Here is a 21,285-nt window from a genome sequence, read left to right as displayed (position 1 = left end):
CTAAAGTTCTCCAGCGATGGCAGCTCTGAAGTATGTGAGGTTCTAATTTAGGCAGAATTATTCCTAACACAGAGCAAGATAACCCACTCCAGTAAGTATCAGAAGCAAATCAAGAACTTCAGCTTGAAGCAGGACATTCAGGCTCTTACCAGCAGCACACTGGTCCTCAAGTGTGACTCTGGGGATCTGAAAAGAAATCTTCCACATGTCTCCAGGAGAGTGCAGGCCATTTCAATATGGTGATGAGAAAAGTCTGACAGAAGCATCTGGAACAATAAGAATGATGAAAAAAACTACACACACTTTAATCATAGCAGAAAGAAATACACTGAATGTGCGTAATAACTTATTCTAAAGTGAAACATAGATTCAAGTTAAAGTCTTCATATGCATGGTATTTTTTCATCAGGAAGATATATGGAAATTAACATCAAAGTCTTTTTTCTATTTATTATGAGTTAACACTATTTTTATGAAACTATTATTTGCTCATTGTAGCAGATTATAACTGAAACATATTACCACAACATCTTAGCATTTATCCTCCCCTTTTTTTTCTATACATAAACAAATTCAAACATTGAATAATCTGGCTTTATTGGCTCAAGCAAACGTTTATTTAGGCATCCAAAAAATCTTCTATTTCTTGTAATTAGAAATATGACAAACATCCTTGCAGTTCATCTATACACATTTGATTATCTTGGAATGAATTTCTAGAAATGGATTTTCAATCTAGAAGCATATCTTCATATATATATATTTTAAAGATTTATTTTTATTGTAAAGTCAGATTTACAGAAGAGAAGGAAAGACAGAGAGGAAGAAAAACAACTTTTCTAAATGAATGACCAATATCAAATGTCAAAGAATTAGTCTAGTGGCTAAAGTCCTTACTTTGCATATGCTAGGTCTCATATGATCACCAGTTCATGTCCCGACTGCTTTCCCTTCCAGCTCCCTGATTGTGGCCTGGGAAGGTAGTAGAGAATGGCCCAAAGCCTTGGGACCCTGAACCTGAGTGGGAGACCTTGAAAAAGCTCCTGGGGCTCCTGGCTTCAGATCAGCTCAGCTCCAGGCATTGAGCTAGTGGCCAGATGTTCTTCCTCTGTGTCTCCTTCTCTCTGTAAATCTACCTTTCTAATAAAGATAAATCTCCATTTTTTTTCATTTTATAATTATCTTATAATATACTTCTATAAGCTCTGGGATTTTCCTTACCCCTTCTCTCCCCATGATTTTCCCTATATTACTACAACAGTACAGTTCTTCATAAACAGTCATAAGTCCATCATTTGGTTATTTAAGTGTATCCTGATATTGTGAACATGGATACTGGGAGAAAGTCCAGCAACCTATTGTCAAGATATATTTCAGTTTCATTGACAGTCCATCTTTGATCTGGAAGTAGAGATGCATACTGCATTATATCCTCACATCTGGATATGAGTCTCTATTACATGGTTACTTTACATTCCCTTAAATGAAGAGCAAGAAAACAAAATGAACAACAGAAAAACAGAAATTTACAGTGCCATGAAGTTAAATAACATGCTACTGAATGACTAAAGTGTCTCCGATGAAAAAGAAAATCAAGAACTTTCTTGAAGAAAATGTTGCTACTGTATGACCTATGTATGAGTCAGTGAAGAATTTAATGAAAAAGTAATTTGTTTTGATGAAAGTAAAAACAAAACACTGAAATCCATGAAATACAGTGTCCGCTGATCTTTGTTGGTAAGATGCATCTCCCTCCTGTAGGCAACAGATGGGTTTTGGTTTGTGATCCAGTCTACTAGTCTGTGACGTTTAACTGATGAGGTCAAACTGTTTACATTCAGGGTTAATATGAATGGGTAGTAATTCAGTCCTTCTTGTAATGGGATGTTCATTATTTGGTTTAGTCTTTTGATGTCCTTTTACTGGGATGTTCTTCACATTTTTCCTTAATTTTTGTGTGTGCTATCCTTTTTTTTGTTAAGAGAACATCTTTAAGCATAATTTGTAGGACAAATATGTAAAAGGCATATTCTTTCAGTTTTTCTTTACTGTGGAAGAATTTTATTTCATTTTCAAAGACAAAAGAAGGCTTTGCTGGGTAAATTATTCTGAGATGACAGTTCTTTTCCTTTTAGAATCTGGAATATGTCACTCCATTTTCTTCTGGCCTTTAGAGTTTCCTGTGACTTTAATTGGCATTTCTTTGTATGTCAATTAACTTTTTCATGTGCACATTTAAGAGTCTTTTCCTATGTTCAATTGAAGAGAGCTTGATTATCATGTATCATGACGATGATCGCTTTTGGTCAGTCCTCCTGGGAGTTCTCTATCCTTCCTGTATACTGTTTTCCCAATTCTTTTTTCCATATAAGGGATACTCTCATTTAATATGTCATTGAATACATCTTTAAAACCAGCTTCTTTCTGTAACTCCCATAATTCTTATATTTGGCCTTTTAGTAGTGTCTTTACAATTCTTGAATACTGTTTTTGGCTTGAGTCAGCTCTATTTTCCAGCTTTTTGGTTGTTTCACTATTGTGACAAGAAATATCTTCCGAGATTCCTCCTTCTGCCTCATTCATTTTATTGAGGCTTTCCACTGAATTTTTAATTTGCTCCATTGTTGTACTTAATTTCTAATAATTCTGCTTGATTTGTTTCAGAATTGTTATTTCCTGGTGACAAATTCCTTAAGTTCCTGCATGTGTTTCTCGTTGATAAGAAGCTTTATAACGAGTTTTCTGAATTGTTTATTCTCCATTTCCTCGATGCATTTCTCAGTTAACTTCAAGGTTGACAAAGGCTTTTGCTCCTTTTCACTTGAGTCTCAGTAATAGTCACTGTGCCTCTATTCTTTTACTATTGTTCATTGTATTTCTGGTTAGCAGATTCTCTTCCTTAGGGCAGTTGTCTAAGCTGTGTCTATAGTTTGATTTCATTGATCACGTTTGATACCCAGTTCTTCAAATGTAATCACTTGTGTCAGACCTGGGCCCTTGTGTTACGCTTCCAATACAGTCTATGCAGCCCCAGGTCCTGGCTCACCACTGTTCACCTCATGTGAACCTGTGCCGTGGCTGCACCATTTTCTGCACAACCTTTCTCCCACTTTCTCCAAGTGTGGCCACTAAGGGAGTGAAGCAGCTGATGGAAGATCTTTCTCTCTGTATCTCCCCTCTATAAATCTGCCTTTCCAATAAAAATAAGTAGATCTTAAAAAACAAAAAACAGGGCACGGCGGCGTGGCCTAGCGGCTAAAGTCCTCGCCTTAAATGCCCTGGGACCCCGTATGGGCGCCGGTTCTAATCCCGGCAGCTCCACTTCCCATCCAGCTCCCTGCTTGTGGCCTGGGAAAGCAGTCGAGGATGGCCCAATGCTTTGGGACCCTGCACCCTCATGGGAGACCCGGAGGAGGTTCCAGGTTCCCGGCTTCGGATCGGCGCAGCACCAGCCACTGCCGCTCACTTGGGGAGTGAATCATCGGATGGAAGATCTTTCTCTCTGTATATCCAGCTTTCCAATAAAAATGAATAAACTTAAAAAAAAAAAAACCCAGCTGTAGACAATGGCCTAGGTCGCATTGTACCTAGGCAAGTGTTACACTGCTGGTAGAAATGCAGCTAATAGCTGGTGGACAGCCTGACCTGGATAATGTCAAATCTGTGTTAACCATACCAGTATGCCAGTATAGTCACCTAGACTATTTCTTTTTCTTTCTAAAAATATGTGGGGGGTTGCCGGGTCTGTGAGCCGTGGGGGAGGGGTTCCGGAGAGACCCAGGTCACCTGGCCTGGGTCCTTTGGCCCACCTGTGTACAGGGTGCTTGGTTCATGAGCCCCAGGAGTGGGGCAGAGGGGCTGGCAAGGCCCAGATCAATTGGCCTGGATCCTTGGGCCCGCGTGCATGTTAGGTGCTGGGATTATGAGCCTCTGGCGCAGGTTACAGTGGGACATGGGTCGCCTAGCCTGGGTCCTTAGGTCCATCTATGTAGTGGGGCCGGGGCCGTAAGCCCCAGGGGTGGGAGGTTTCAGAGGGGCCCAGGTTGCCTGGCATGGGTCCTTAGGCCCACTTGGGCGATATGGGGTGGAGTCCATTAGTTCCAGATGTGGGGTTCTGGGTCACCTGGCTTGGGTCCTCTGGCCTACATGCACAGTAGGTGCCAGGTCCATGAGTCCTGGGGGTGGAGGTGGGGGTCTGATGAAGCCGAGGTCAGGCAGCTCAGGGAGCCCTCCTCAGTGGAAAAGACAGAGCAGTGAATGGCAGCCACAGATGCACATGAAAGTTATGGCAGTCCATTGGGGCCAGCAGAGGACATCTGGTATCATAGCAGAGGTAGGAGGGAGGAACAAACTGGACAACTATCCCAACCAAGCAATGACAGCAAATATCTAGCAAATGCAGACTCTAAGGTCGACTATGTCAGCCAACGGACATCCTTGGATTGGCAAGATTGACAGCATTTCAGAACTATCAAAACCACATAACCAGAACCCTCAGATCCGTAACAGCGACCCTGGGTTGATATCAGGTAGCCATTCCCCATGGTGATGCTTTTCCCCTCATCTCCCTTCTTCCTACAGATACAGGAAGAAAAAAAGAAACTGAAAATAATGGTCTCACTCACTTTCCCCTAACCCTCAACCCTTCCACCTTGATCAATTATGTAAACATCATCAAAAATAAAAATTAGGGCCAGGCGTGGTAGTCTAGTGGCTAAGGTCATCACCTTGCACACACCCCGGGATCCCATATGGGAGCCGGTTCTAATCCCGGCAGCCCTACTTTCCATCCAGCTCCCTGCTTGTGGTGTGGCAAAGCAGTCAAGCACTGCCCAAGGCCTTGGGACCCTGCAACCACGTGGGAGACCCAGAGGAGACTCCGGGCTCCTGGCTTCAGATCATCTCAGCTCCAGCCATTGCTGCTACTTGGGCAGTGAATCATCAGACAGAAGCTCTTCCTCTCTCTCTCCTGCTCTCTGTATATCTGACTTTACAATAGAAATAAATAAATCTTTTAAAAAATAAACATTAAAATTTTTTAAAAAATCAAATAATTCAGCACTAACCTTTAAGCAATGTAATGTATCATTTTTTGTGAACATCTTAAACTTGGTTAATTCTCCAATGAAACGAACAGTTTTATTTTTGGTTTCAATATTGATCTGGTCCTTTTTACGTACCTACAAGTTAAGAGGAAAAAGATATTACTTGGAAAATCAACATTCAGTGATAGCAAATGTTATTCTGTTTGAATGCTCCCCAAATAAAATAAATTGGGTATAATTTCCAGGTTTAAATTAGGAATATTTTGCTCTGCTTAATACAGATACTAGTAAACTCTGCTGTAAAAACAAAAATGCCCTTATGTTATATGTTGTGTATAAACTAAAATTGAAATGTCAATGAGGTGGTCACAGAAGGTGGTTAAGAACTCGCATTTACTTTTACCATATTGGTTACTCATTACTATGTCAATTAATTCCATAATGATGTAAATTTTTGTTGATGGTATGTTGGAGCTTTTAATTGATCGGGATGATACTCTGCTGGCTCTGTCTTCAGACCAGAGAGGGTATACCTAAGAAGCCGTTGAACTTGACTGGACAATAAGATGCTGGACTCTATGTTTGGTATATACTTGCAATGGGGGAATCTCAACTGAACTTGAACTGTGGTTATGCAACAAGGTGGAGGAATCCACCATGGTGGGAGGGTTTGGGGAGGGGTGGGGAGAATCCAAGTACCTATGAAACTGTGTCACAAAATACAATGTAATTAATGAATTAAAAATAATAAATAAATTTAAGAAAAAAAAATGCCCAGATCTCACTAACGTATAATTGTTACTAAGGCTTAGCTAGTGTATTATGATTACAAACTTCTTACTATAAACTTTCTACAGTTAACCATTCAGCCCAATTATAGATCATTTATTACCAGTCATGCTCCTAATGCTAAAGTTCAAATGCTCTGTAAATTTAATTCCTCTACTTAGGGCATACATTTTAATAAATACTAAATGCTATAAAATCCCATAACAGCTGAACAGTGTAAAAAGAAACATCAAAGGCCCGGCGGCGTGGCCTAGCAGCTAAAGTCCTCGCCTTGAAAGCCCCGGGATCCCATATGGGCGCCGGTTCTAATCCCGGCAGCTCTACTTCCCATCCAGCTCCCTGCTTGTGGCCTGGGAAAGCAGTTGAGGACGGCCCAATGCATTGGGACACTGCACCCGCGTGGGAGACCCGGAAGAGGTTCCAGGTTCCCGGCTTCGGATCGGCGCGCATCGGCCCGTTGCGGCTCACTTGGGGAGTGAAACATCGGACGGAAGATCTTCCTCTCTGTCTCTCCTCCTCTGTGTATATCTGGCTGTAATAAAAATGAATAAAATCTTTAAAAAAAAAAAAAAGAAAAAAAAAGAAACATCAAGAGCAACAGAATTAGAATTAATCTAAGAATTAACTTTCCTCAGAAAATCAAACCTGTCTTTTATGTGAACAATAACCATAATATAGCACTCCCTGCATTTATTGTTAAGCTCCTTTGATAATACTATCTGTCATTTTTCCCCACATGACAAGATTTTAAGAACAACAGCAATTATTATTTTGATTAAACAGTTAACAGCAAAAAACTGTGAGGATGTCAAATGACTTGAACAAGCGAAAGATTAATATTAAAACCCAAAACTTGCATTAATTGAGAATTTTACCACAAACATACGCAGGGATTTGAAATAGGCACACTTCGGGCCCGGCGGCGTGGCCTAGCAGCTAAAGTCCTCGCCTTGAAAGCCCCGGGATCCCATCTGGGTGCCGGCTCTAATCCCGGCAGCTCCACTTCCCATCCAGCTCCCTGCTTGTGGCCTGGGAAAGCAGTCGAGGACGGCCCAATGCATTGGGACCCTACACCCGCGTGGAAGACCTGGAAGAGGTTCCAGGTTCCTGGCTTTCGATGGGCACGCATCGGACGGAAGATCGTCCTCTCTGTCCTCTCTGTCTCTCCTCCTCTGTGTATATCTGGCTGTAATAAAATGAATAAATCTTAAAAAAAAAGCTTTAAAAAAAAAATAGGCACACTTCATTACAACCATTTACATAAAAATTACACTTTCAAATACCTAGACAGCTAACAATTCAATAGAAATTTTTTGTCTTACTTGTTAAGTATCTACTTTCTACACCTAAGCTGAGGGAATGGTTCATATACACTTTAGATACCAAGAAATAATTTCAAAATCATGGTAACTAAAAACCTGGCAAATCACAAGCTATTCAAGATTTAATGTAATCTACTCAATTCTATGTCAATTAATTCCATAACATTGCAAATTGCTGCTGATTAGTTAGGTTGGGACTTTTAATTGATAGGGAAGATACTCAGCGAGCTCTACCTTCAGACCAGAGATGGCCTCTCCAACAAGCTGTTGAATTTGGCTGGACAATAAGATGCTGGAGTCTATGCCTGGTATATGCTTGAAATGAAAGAATCTCAACTGATCTTGTGGTAATGCAACAAGGTGGAGGAATCCACCATGGGGGGAGGGTTTAGGGAGGGGATGGGGGAATCCTAGTACCTATAAAACTGTGTCACATAATGCAATGTAATTAATTTAAAAAAAAAAAGACTTAATGTAATCAAAAGCATCATTAAAGAAAATAAAATTAAGTCACAGAGAGAATAGTAACTTGATTTTGTCCTGGTCTCTAATCTTCACAGTTTCAATTTCTCTCTTTTTTTTAAAGGTTTATTTATTTTTATTGTAAAGTCAAATATACAGAGAGGAGGAGAGACACAGAAAAAGATCTTCCATCCAATGGTTCACTCCCCAAGTGGCCACAACGGCCGAAGCTGAGCCTATTTGAAGCCAGGAGCTTCTTTCACGTCTCCCATACAGGTGCAGGGTCCCAAGGCTTTGGACCGTCCTCCACTGCCCTTCCAGGCCACAAGCAGGGAACTGGAAGGAAATAGCATTGCCAGGACACTAACCTGCACCCAAATGGGACCTAGCGCATGCAAAGTAAGGACTTTAGCCACTAGGCTACTACTCTGGGCCCCAGGCTCCTGGTATTGACCTGACCCAGCCTTGAGAGTTGGGATGTCAAAAGTTAACAACTCTCTTTCTCTAACTTGTTCTGCAAAAATAAATCTTAGGGAGAAAGGGAGCAGAGAAAAAAACAATACTTTTGTGTGGGAAGGAGGACCACTGAGGGAGAATGTGACAAATTAGCAGTGACTTCTGGGGGACTTCCAGCAGGGACTTCTGGGGGTTTACTGCACTTGCAGGTTAACAAGGGACTAAGATAGGGTACTCTGGAGGAGAGAAACCAGAGGACTTTCCTGGGTCAGAACAATGCACATGGGAGATCTGAGCTGGGATTGTTGGTATCAAGGGCAGATTCTGTGAGATTTTGTGGGCTCGCTCCTGTGGGCCTGCAATAACCACCTGAGCACTTGCTCAAGGGCTGGGATGGTAACAGACTGAGCCAGGCATGACCACAAAACTCACCCTCACTTAATGGGAAACTGGGTTGGGAAGAGACTGGGCTGGTCCAGGCTGCAAAACGAACAGGCACACCAAAAATCGGTGTTGGTAAGGCAGTTTGGGCTGCTACATTCAGCCACATACACAAATATTGGGGGTGGACTATACCAGATAAGGGCCTAGCATCCATTGGCATGCTTGAGATCTGGGACCCAGAAGTAAGCTTGGTGGGGAAACTTAGGGAATTCCTCTACAGGGCTGTAGTTTCTGCTGGTGAGCATGTGAATCAGGGTGATGTGTTGATTAGGTTGGGCAGGGCTGCTCCACTCTTCGGTAGGTGTGCCAGCTGGCTCGGGGGCAGGCTGGGCAAGGCTGGGCCAAACCAAAGAACACTGGCATGCACAGGAGCCAGGATGGGGTGCAGGCTATGCCAACTAGTCTTTCACACCTATCAGTTTGCAGGAGAGCTGGAGAGGTGAGCAGGCTGGGCAGGACTAGGCGGCACCACCAACTGATGAGAACTGGGACTGGAGGAAGGCCAGGCTAGGCTTCAGCATCTGATGGCAAGGGCCAAGAAGGGGGATAGGCCATGACAGTCAGGACAGAGCTACCACTGGCATATGCAAGATCTGTGACTGGAGCAGGCCTGGTAGGGGTGCTAAGGGGATAGCCCTGCTGGGCTCCAATACCCATAGGTATATAAAAGCCTGACTAGGACACAGTCGGACCAGGCAAGCCTGCTGCACATACCGGCATGCAAAGGAACCAGGGCTGGAGGTGGGCCTGGTAGTAGGTATTGGGGATCATTGCAGCTAGGCTGCAGTTCCCGCTGGTATATGCAAGAGCCAGGTCTGTGGCACACTGGGTTGGGTTTGGCCAGAACACCCATCAGTTTGCATGGGACATGGGGCTGGGAATGGAACTGACCAGACAATTACAATCACCAGTGTGTGCATAGGCTGATATGGGTGACACACTGAACCAGACCATGTACTGGCTGGCACATGCAAGAATCAGGTCTGGGGTCACCCCAGGTAAGGTTTCTTAGGGGACTTCCCAAAAGGACCACTGGACTCAAAACTCCAGCCACAGGAAGAATCATAGGACTTGTGGTCTGACCTTGAAGTTGCATGTGTTGAGACTGGGCCTCCTTGACTGCTGATGCCTGTGCAGTGGACGGCATGCCCAGGTGCTAGTGGGGTATGACCCTCAGTTCATTTGGGCCTGCAGAGGACATGAGTGCTATGTAAAAGGATGGAGAGCAGAACAGGTTGAACAATTCTCCTGGCCAAGCTCTGGCAGCAAGTGTCTGGGTACACTAGGGTGGACTCTGTCAGCCAATGGACCTTAGAAAGATTTTCTCAGCCCTGGAGAAGTGAAACCAACAGCATCTTGGAATTATCAATACCACTCAAGTTAATACCCTAGGAACATTCTTCTCCACATCAGGGATGACATCAAGTGGCCATGCTCCAGTTGGGTACTGAGGACTGATGTATTGGGCAGCTGGGAGGAGCCCAATCCCAGTCCCTTGCCTGCCCCACCCCCCGACATAGGAGCAAAGGAAAATTGGAAGCATTTGTCCCACCCACCTTCTCCCATACCTCCCTCTACCCGCTCCACCTTATTCAGTGGCCCTCATGTCAACTATGTAAACAACATCAAAAAATAATCTTTTAAGAGAAAAAAAAAAAAGCACTCTCTCCAACAGTTTACTTGACAATTTAGTATGCACTTCTCACAACTATTTGTCTAAAGACTGATTTTTTTATTTTTCACTCTAGCTTTTGTGAATAATTATGCTTGTTTCCCGCAACTATATAAGGTTCTTGGCATCAGGAATTGTGCCCTTCTGGATGCTCAGGAATCCTACTGATCTAAAGGATGCATTAAGCAATTATGAATTTTACAGGCACTCTGAGCAACTTTACCATAAAACTAAATTTTACAAGGCTGATTTCTCCATGGGCTAACACACACTTGAATTCCATGCTTTTTCACAGACTATCAATGTTAACTTTTCTATCATATCATCGCCTCCAAAATAACCCCATCCTCTCAAGCCTCTATTTGAAACCATTGTTTCCACAAGGTAGCTAACCAATATGAGTGTAGGAGGGAAGGAAAGCTGTCTGGTGGCAGGTCCTTCACAGTTACAAAGATGCTGATTTAAAAATACCCAAGATAAAATTCTTAAGGCAGGAATCAATAAAACATAGGCCACAGAGCCTTCACTGAAACTACAAAATTTATAGTACCTTTTATGCCACACATATTCTGATCCCCTTCAAATAAAGAGGTATTCTATGGAAAATGCACCCTATTTCTTTTGGGGACACCAATAAGACCTCTGTCTTGATTCTGGAGAACAGCTTTTATTCTATAAAAGCAAAGGACTGTCTCTAGGAGAATAAGGGAGTAGAGCAATGGGCTCATCTCCCAGTTGGACTGTCACTTTTCAATCACTGTCTCTGCTGTGTAAAAAAATGCATCCTAAAAATGTGGAATTCCATACATTCTCAGCTGTTGTGCTTCTATTTATATTTCAAAATATGCCTATCACAAAATAATTGTTTTAAAGCTAAAGAATCCTCATTCAGCTTATAAGAATATATACATATATTACAGGATAAATGCTTAAATACGTACATGAAATCTGAAATCCCCTTTCAGCATGGAACAAAGATCTTCTGCTACATCAGACATGCAGGGATGCAATGTGGCAACCAATCTTGCATAAAACGGTAACAAATCCAGCCTGCAAAAGTTATGTGACATGCATAAGACATTCCAGAAATAATCCATCTCAAAATTTAAACTTTCTCAGATATAGTAAAACATTAAATGATTAGAAAAACTAACATAATATAGACATGCCTATTTATTGCCATCATAATTAAGTATCAGAAAACGCTGTAAGTTCTGTGAAAGCTTATTATTAATCTGGTACTTTCCACTCAATGCATTTACCACACATCTGTAATTTCACTAATTCTGACAAAACAAACAATACCAAGTAGAAAAAGGCAACAAATTTTTACATGACTTAAATTTTCAATTACTAAGGAACCGTTTAATTACAACTAAAGATAACATAAACCATATAAAACACTGTGAAATTATTTTTATTTTTCTTGGAACAAATAATTTGGTCTCCAAAGTCTAAGAGGATAACCCATAACCAAAAAAGCATGCAGAAGTCCTTATAGAGTTGCCAACTCTACAAATGTGTTTCTCATCACAGAACACAATCTGACCCTCACACTTAGGTTAGGAACGTCTGTGGCACCTGTGCTGCCACCTACTCCAACAGTCACAACAGCATTAACTATTGTATCTGGCTCATTAGCTTTACCACATAAGCTGAAAGTAACTTTCCACTACTGTGTTAGGCAATACTGTATAAAACTAGACCACTCAATAATTCAGTAGTTCAACAGATCAGATGCTGAAGATGTCAAGTGAAGAACTAATTAAAGCAGCTGTACTGACAACAGCAAGTAATGATAGCTCACAAAGAACAGATCAGAAACAAAGCTGAAAAATTGTGGCAGCTTGCAGAAATTTACAACAGAAACAAAACTCTTAAAGACTTGACTATCCTCAAATAAATCACTATGCTATAGAATAAGACATTAAAGTGGTTTGACAGGGAAGACTGCATATCATGAAAGGCTTAGATTTAGATCTGGGAAATATCCAGCAAACACAGATTAACCCTGATACCAAAAAAATGGCATGGTGAAGGAAGCACTGAGACACATTAGAAAGATAGGATAAAGTGGAAAAAACTTAAACCATGGTACTTTTCTGACGGTTAAAACTGTCTAAAAAAACACTTATATTTATTATGTTCATACTAACATATTATGCACTGTCCTAGCTTATATATATGTGTTGTGTGTATATATACATGCACAAATATATAAATTCCAATAATGATCCTATGAAGTGAATATTTTATTTTAAAAAGTGAACTTTATTATGTTCATACTAACATATTATGTCCTGTCCTAGATTATATACATATATATGTACATGTAGATACAAATATGTATGTGTACACACATATAAATTCTAATAATGATCCTATGAAGTGAATATTACATTCATCATTTCAGAAATGAGAGAATATTAGAGAAACTTGAGGAACTATTCTGTCAGGATGCAGTCCCTGCAGTTGATTGTAAGAACCAGGTCTGGGAGTGGGCCAGGCTATGCCAGTTCACAGCACACACTGGCAGATGTGAGAATCAGGACAGGATGAAGAAGGCCAGGCTGGGACTGGGGGCTGCTAGGCTGAAGCACCCACCAGAATGAGCTGGAACTGGGGGCAGGCCAGGACAAGCTATAGCATCCACTGGTAGATGCTGAGGTGAGGAGAGCCATGTCAGACTGGGCCACTCGCATGAGCACACATAAGACCCAGGATGGACGGTGAACCCAGCAAGGAGAGCCTCTACAGCTCTCCCACTGTTGAGTTTGACAGCTGGGACTGGGGGCAAATCAGGCTAGACAGGGTGGCAACATCCGTTAATCTGCATGTGAGCTGGGTTGGGGGAGCGCCAGGCTGGGCTAAGCAACCGTATCAGTTGGTGCATGCACAAGCCAGAATAATAGCAGGCAGGTTGGGCTCTGCTGCAGTATCCATTGGCAAGTGCTGGGACTCGGAGCAAGGCCTATCAAACTAGACCATAAAACCACCTGGAAAGTACAAGATCCTGGGCTGGGAGTGGGCTTGGTAGGGAAACTGTAGACACCTCTCTGATGGACTGCAACTCCCTTTGCTGAGCATGAGAACCAGGGATGGAGGTGGGCCTGGCTAGACAGGCAGTAGCACCTGCCAGCATAACTGTGGGCTGGAGAGCGGGGTCAGTTGGGTTGAGCTAGGCTTCAATGCCCATTGACATATATGAGAACTGAATGGGGTGTGAAACAGACTGGATCAGTATGCTGTACATACTGCCATGCACAGGATACAGGCCTAGTGGGGATGTTGGGGTCACTTGGACTATGCTGCAGTTCCCATTGGTGTGCATGAGGGCAGTATGGAGGACAGGGTTAGAGTAGCCACAGCAACCACTGGTTTGAGTATTAGACGGGACTGGGGACAACTGACCAGGTGAGTGCAACCACCATTTGGTATGGAGACTGATGTGGGTGATGGATTGAGCCAGACCCCACACTGGATGGCACACAGGAATCAGTTCTGGGATAACCTCTGGAACCATTTGGGGACCTTCCCCCAGCTGGACCGCTGGACTCTGAACTCCAACCATGGTGAAAATCACAGGATATGTGGTCTGACTGTGAAGCATATGTGTCAAAACTGTGTCTCCATTGTTCCTGAGGCTTGTGCAGTGGACAACATGCCCAGATGCTCTTGGGGGACACAACAACCAGTTAATTGAGGCCTTCAGAGGCCATCTAGTACCACAGAGGGCAGAACAAATTCGACAGCTCTCCTGAAAAAGCATCTTGGCAAATCGAGACTCTATGGTGGATTATGTCAGCCAAAGGACTTTGAAGAATTTCCTTCCTCAACCTTGAAGCAATGAAATCAACAGCATCTCAGAACTATCAAAACCACTTAAGCAGTATCCTTGAACATGTTCCACATTGGGAACCCTGAGATTACATCAGGTGGCCTTCTCCCATTCCTGGGTATTGATGTAGGGTTGTTAACAGCAGCCTTTCCCCTTTCTCTGTCCACTTCTCCCCTAGACCACAAGAAAAAAGAAGATTGGAGGCAGTTGTCTCATTCACTTTCCCCCATTCCTCGACCCTCCTCACACTAACTGGTGGTTCACATGGGCATGCATCCTTCTTAACTATGCAATCATCAGAAAAAAATACAATGAATTTATCAAAAACAAAAAAAAATAAAACAAAGTTAAAAAGAAAAAATAAGAAAACACATGCTGAAAGAGTACAGCAGCACTGTACCTTAACAGTTTTTGGAAGATGAACCATACCCTTTCTGAAAGAATGAATAAAACAGGGGCCAGCTCAGTGGCAGAGCAGTTCAACCCTTTACCTCTAGTGCCAGCATTCCATATAGGTGCCAGTTCAAGTCCCAGCTGTTTCACTTCCAATCCAGCTCCCTGCTAATGGCTTGGGAAAGCCAATGATGGCCCAAGTCTTTGGGTCCCTACACTCACACAAGAGACCTGGGAAAAGTTCCTGTCTCTCGGCTTCAGAATGGTTCAGACATGACTGCAGCAGCCATTTGGGGTGTGAATCAGTGTATAGAAGATATCTCCCTTCTGATTTTCAAGGTTTTTTCCTTTACTCTTCTTTAAAAAATGAAAAAAAAAAAAGACATTAAAATCCATTATACTAAAATTCAAAAATGTTTTGGGGGAGGGATGTTTTGGCATATTGGATAGGCCACCATTTTTGATGCTAGCATCTTGAATCACAGTGCTGGTTCAGACTATGGCTGCCCTGTTTCTTTTTTTTTTTTTTTTTTTTTTTTTAATTGGAAAGCCGGATATACAGAGAGGAGGAGAGACAGAGAGGAAGATCTTCCATCCGATGATTCACTCCCCAAGTGAGCCGGAACGGGCCGGTGCGCGCCGATCCGAAGCCGGGAACCTGGAACCTCTTCCAGGTCTCCCACGCGGGTGCAGGGTCCCAATGCATTGGGCCATCCTCAACTGCTTTCCCAGGCCACAAGCAGGGAGCTGGATGGGAAGTGGAGCTGCCGGGATTAGAACCGGCGCCCATATGGGATCCCGGGGCTTTCAAGGCGAGGACTTTAGCCGCTAGGCCACGCCGCCGGGCCCGCTGCCCTGTTTCTACTTTAGAGCCCTACTAATGAATCAGGGGAGGCAGAATTAGATCCACGTACCTGGGCGATGGTTACCCACGTGGGAGACATGGATGGAATTCCTGACTTTTGGCCTGGTACAGCCCTGGCCACTGTGGACATTTGGAGAATGAATAGGTAGATGGATGATCTTGACTTCCCTCTCCCTTCTGAATACATAAATCTCAAAAACAAAATCAAGGGGTCACGCACAGTGACACAGCTGTAAAGCTGCATCTGATCATGTCCTGGCTGCACCAATCTGATTCAGCTCCCTGCCAACGACCCGGGAAAAGCAGAACTTAGCACAAGGGAGATACACAGGAAGTTCCTGGCTTTGGCCATCATTGTGGCTGTCTCGAGACTAAATCAGCAGCTGGAAATTTTCTATTTGTACAACTCTTTGAAATAAACAAATCTTTAAAAATAAATAAATGAAATGTTCTGAGTCAGAACATTTAAAGTTTAAACATTTATTTAAACTGTTTTATCAGCAGAAAGTTAAACTCCTGTAATATTGAAAATCAAACACAAAACACAAAAACACCAATCCTTAATGAAATTACAAAATGGAAGTATTTCCTGTAAGGTGTTCTCAGAAATAGTTTAGTTCAAAAGCAACTGCCAAATTCAAATGCAAGATTTTAAAATCTATTCATCGGGCCTGGGGTGATGGTGTAGCGGCTAAAGTCCTCGCCTTGAACACGCTGGGATCCCATATAGTTGCCGGTTCAAGCAGTCGAGGATGGCCCAAAAGCCTTGGGACCCTGCATCTGAGTGGGAGACCTGGAGGAGGTTCCTAGCTCCTGGATTTGGATCAGCCCAGCACCAGCCGTTGCATTCACTTGGTGAGTGAATCATCGGACGAAAGATATTCCTCTCTATCTGCCTTTCCAATAAAAATAAATATAATCTTTAAAAAAATAAAATTGGGCCCGGCGACGTGGCCTAGCGGCTAAAGTCCTCACCTTTAACGCACCGGGATCCCATATGGGCACCGGTTCTAATCCCACCAGCTCCACTTCCCATCCAGCTCCCTGCTTGTGGCCTGGGAAAGCAGTCGAGGACGGCGCATGGCTTTGGGACCCTGCATCCGCGTGGCAGACCTGGAAGAGGTTCCAGGTTCCCGGCATCGGACTGGCGCGCACCGGCCCATTGCGGCTCACTTGGGGAGTGAACCATCGGATGGAAGATCTTCCTCTCTGTCTCTCTTCCTCTGTGTATATCTGGCTTTCCAATAATAATAAATCTAAAAAAAAAATCTATTCCTCAATTCTGCTGATCCCTAAGATCACAGCTAGAAATCAGAAAAACAGATTCAACAGTGGGGGTGAGTTGGAGAAGTTAAGAAGCTGTGAGCTCATGGGTTGATCCAACCTGCTCTGGGCACAACAGGCCCTCACTGATGGCAGAGACTGCAATTCTTTGCTTTGGGTGTAATATGCTTTTCCTAAATATTGGTCCTGCTTGCTCCCTCATTACGGGTAGTTGCCTCCAAGAGATCCATTCTGTATATTTTCTAATGCTGCAAACCTTGGAGCAGCGTTGTGGCACAGTAGGTTAAGGTGCCACCTGCAAAGCCAGTAGCTTAAATGGGTGCTAGCTCAAGTCCCGGCGACTCCATTTCCCATCCTGCTATCCAATGATGTACTCGGGAAAGCAGGGGAAAATGTCTAATCCTTGGAACACTGTACCCACATGGAGACCCAGACGAAGTTCCTGGCTTCAGGACAGCCTAGCCCTGACCACTGGAGTCATCAGAGAATTAAATCACAGGATAGAAGACTGATCTCTCTCTCCCTGACCAACTTAACACACATCCTGTAACACTGTATTTTTGAATAAATAATAAGTAAAATAAAAATTGCAAAGCTTGGGAGTTCTAAAAACTCCCAAGTACCGTACCCTTTACTATTATTAAAAACAGAAATTTAACCATTTTCTATTTCTTCTTTATAAGTATTACAAATTTGTTATTGGGAAGGCAGATTTATACAGAGGGAAACAGATGCAGAGAGAAGATCTTTCATCTGCTGGTTCACTCCCCAAATGGCTGCAAAGGCACAGCTGAATTGATCCAAACCCAAGAGTCAGGAGATAGGAATCTTTTCTGCATCTCCACTGTATTTCTAGGCCATTAGCAGAGAGATGGATTAGAAGCGGAGTAGCTGGGTTAGCATGGTGGCCTAGCGGCTAAAGACCTCACCTTGACCACACCGGGATCCCAAATGGTCGCCGGTTCTAATCCTAATGACCCCACTTCCCATCTAGCTCCCTGCTTGTGGTCTGGGAAAGCAGTCGAGGACGGCCCAAAGCCTTGGGACCCTGCACCCACGTGGAAGACCTGGAGGAAGCTCCTGGCTCCTGGCTTCGGATTGGCTCTGCTCTGGCCGTTGTGGTAGCTTGGGGAGTGAATCATTGGACGGAAGATCTTCCTCCCTGTTTCTCTTCCTCTCTGTATATCTGACTTTGCAATAAAAATAAAATAAATCTTAAAAAAAAAAAAAAGAAGCGGAGCAGCCAGGACATGAGCTGGTGCCTATAGGGGATGCTGGCACTTGCAGATGGACGATTAACCTATTGAGTATTGTGCTAGCCCCAGAAATTTCCACTTTCTACCAAGATTATCTTATCCTTAACCCTATTGTGCATTAGAATCTAAGATTTATAAAGACTGTTTACTAACCCTCAAAACAGTGCCAGGAATGCACTATATCCCACATACACATGTAAGCTTGTATGTGTTAAAAATAAAAGATACCTCTCTGGTATCCTATGCAAACACACTGTCAGAATTTAGTCTAAGACATTACTCTCTTTAAGAAAATAGTATTCAACTTTAAAAACTATTTATTTGAAGGAGAAAGAGAAAGAGTGAGAGGCAGAAAAAGAGAACTTCGTTTTCTAGATTTCTTCCCAAATGGCCACAACAGCCAAGGTTGGGCCAGGCTTCAGTTAGGAGTTAAGAACTCCATCTGGGTTTCCTTTGCAACTAGCAGGCACTCAAAGGGGGGCATCTGGTGCTTTCTCAGGTGCATAAGTAGGAAGCTGGATCAGAAGTGGAGCAGACAGGACTTGAACTGGCACTCCACTATGGGAAGCCAGTATGCAGCAGCAGCTTAACGCACTGTACCTAATGCCAGCTGTATAACACTCAATTTTTATAATACTAAAATACATATTTTATCAAGGACTAATTTATCATACTTTTAAAGAGGTAACAGAATATTCATATAGTTTCTGATTTCCTCTAATAAAACATATATACATACATTAATAGATTTCTAAGGCTGGTGGTTTGATATTAACAGGGTAAGCTGCCACTTGCAATGTCAACATCCTGTATGGGCACCAGTTTGAGTCCCAGTTGTTACATTCCAACTGAGCTCCCTACATCTATGTGGGAGACCCAAAAGAAGCTCCCAGTGCTTGGAGTTGACCTTGTATAGCCCCAGCTGTTGCAGCCATTTGAAGAAATGAACCAGCGGATAGAAGATCTTTGTGTAATTTTATCTTTCACATAAATTATTCTAAAAAACACTCATTGGTAGATTTCCTATGCAGAATCCTGTCCTTTCTTTCTTTTTTTAATTTTAATTATTTGGGACCAGTGTGGTAGCATATCAATCTAACCATCCACCTACAGTGCCAACATCCCATGTGGATGCCAATTTGTTACTCAGATGCTCCACTTCCAATCCTGCTTCCTGTTTATGACCTGGGAAAGCAATGGCAAATGGATCAAGTCCTTGAGGGAGACCTGAAAGAAGCTCCTGTTTCAGATAGGTTCAGCTCCAGCCACTGCAGCCATCAGGGGGAGTAAACCAGGGGATGCAAGATTTCTGTCTCTCCTACTCTGTAAATCTGCTTTCCAAATAAAAATAAATAAATCTTTTTTAGAAATGTATTTATTTTCAGAGTTATAGAGAGAAGGAATGGGGAACAGTAAGTTAATCAATTGATCTTCCACCCATGATCCAAATCCTAGATGGCCATAACAAGCAGCACTGGGCCAGGCCAAAGGCAGAAGTTAACATCTTCTTCCAGGTCCACCATGAGGGTAGTTAGAGTTTAAACATTTGAATCATTTTTTGCTGCTCTTCCCAGATCACTGATAGGGAGCCGGATAGGAAACTAAAAGTAAATTCCACACTGTTCTATTTAAAACTTTCTGACCACCTATTTTATCACAAAATAAAATCCCTTATGCTGTAAATAAGATAGTAAATAAAAACATTGGTTCAACATTAGCCCTACTTAATAATGGTTTTTGTCTTTTTTAAGCTTCCTAGGTTAGTTTGAAAAGAAATAAGAGAAAGATACTATATTGGTTTATATATATATATATATATATAGGTATATATATATATATAGAGAGAGAGAGAGAGAGAGAGTGTGTGTGTGTGTATTAAGGCTACTGAAACACAAAATAGTTTAATCAACCAAGTAAACGTCCGTGTTAAATTTAAGCTTGACAGCTATGGAGTTTTCTGAATCCCGAAAATAAATTCAGATCCTTCCTTTCCAAATTTAATTCGATAATTACCTAAAAGAATAATAATTTGTTAAAAAAAAAAAAGTTTACTTGTATTTTTACTGCAAAGGCAGACTGACAGAGAGAAGGGGAGACAGAGAAAGATCTTGCAACTGCTGGTTCATTCCCCAAATGGACATGACTAGAGCTGAGTCAATCCAAAGCCAGGAGCAGGAACCTTCTCTTCAGTCTCCCACATGGGTTCAACAGACCCAAGGATTGGCCAAAGAACCAGGGCCAACTTCCACTGCTTTCTCAAGCCATAAGCAGGGAGCTGGATGGGAGGTGAAGCAGTCATGACACAAACCAGAACCACATGGGATCCTGGCACTTGTAGGTGGAGAATTAGCCACTTGAGCAACACTGATAAGTACTTTACTCAAGATTTTTTAAAATTTGATTTGTAACACAGAGCTACAGAAAGAGGAGCAAGAAAGTTCTTCTATCCACTGATCCACCCCTCATATGTCCACAAATGTTGGAGCAAAGCCAGCAGCTTCTTCCATTTCCCAAGTGGGTACAGGGGCCTAAGTGCTTGAGCCATCCTCCACTGCTTTCCCAGGGCACAAAGAGGGAGCTGGATCAGAGGCAGAACAGCCAGAGTACAAACCAGTGGGCATGCGGAATGCCAACATGGCAGGCACAGGCTTACTATGCCGTGGCAATGGCTCCAAGAGAATGAGTCAATACTGAGGCACTAAAACAGAAGGTATTTGTGTGAAACAATAAAATCTTGCTTGTATTTCCAAGGTCTCTTCAATCATAAAAATAAGTATTTTACTAGCAGTTAATAATCAGCAAGTTAGTAAACATTCTGTCTCCAACCATAGTCAAAGAGAAATAACAAGGACACACAAAGAAACAAACTTTTGTTATTGAAAAGGAAAAAAAAAATGCTTATGCTTTCATCTCCTATAAAACTGAATTCTAACAGAAATGTTTAGTTTCCTTTTTCTATTTAAAATCCATTGAATTTGACTGTTGAAAGCTATCTTATCTCTGTGTTCAAAAATGCCTAGAAAAGAAAAAAGGAATGTGATCTATTACAGTTCTGAACTGTTATAGTTCAACTGAAGAACACATAGTATTTTCTTCACAGGAAACATTAAAGCAGATGATTTCAAAAAGACAAAATGTAATAAACAACACACAGGGTCATTTCCTTTAAAATTTACAATCCCGTGCCACGTCAACTTTTTCAGGAAGCCTTAGTTCCTAAAGCAACAGTGCCACCAAGTGGTGCCACCTTTGAAAACATTTCAAATTACAGCAGCTTCAAATTGAGTGAATGAGATCAGATTACAAAGTCTCAGACACAGCAGCCCACTGTCCTGAAAGCTGCATTCAGAAATGAAGCACGGCAGTCACCTGGGAAGGGCACTGCTTACCTTAATCTAGGGAGAGTCTGGATATTCTACTGCCAACACACAGTTAAATCCATTTGTCTCTGGTCACTAA

The 21,285-nt window shown here is 42.5% G+C and overlaps 1 protein-coding gene across 3 annotated transcripts in view; it reads right to left on the bottom strand.

The window, feature by feature from the left end:
• UPF2 (UPF2 regulator of nonsense mediated mRNA decay) overlaps window positions 1-21,285 on the bottom strand; it is a 103,539-nt gene that overhangs the window by 35,589 nt on the left and 46,665 nt on the right. For all 3 annotated transcript variants that reach the window (XM_058669476.1, XM_058669475.1, XM_058669474.1), the window contains exons 9-11: window positions 11,132-11,240; window positions 5,067-5,180; window positions 150-266 (exon numbers count right to left, since the gene is read on the bottom strand). In XM_058669476.1, the coding sequence (XP_058525459.1) occupies window positions 150-266; window positions 5,067-5,180; window positions 11,132-11,240 (340 nt within the window). The remainder of the gene's footprint in view (window positions 1-149; window positions 267-5,066; window positions 5,181-11,131; window positions 11,241-21,285) is intronic.

Source organism: Ochotona princeps, chromosome 10 (genome assembly GCF_030435755.1).
Source record: "Ochotona princeps isolate mOchPri1 chromosome 10, mOchPri1.hap1, whole genome shotgun sequence".
Taxonomy (NCBI): Eukaryota; Metazoa; Chordata; class Mammalia; order Lagomorpha; family Ochotonidae; genus Ochotona; species Ochotona princeps.
The sequence above is the reverse complement of the archived record's forward strand: the minus strand, read 5'-3'. Positions and strand labels throughout refer to the sequence as shown.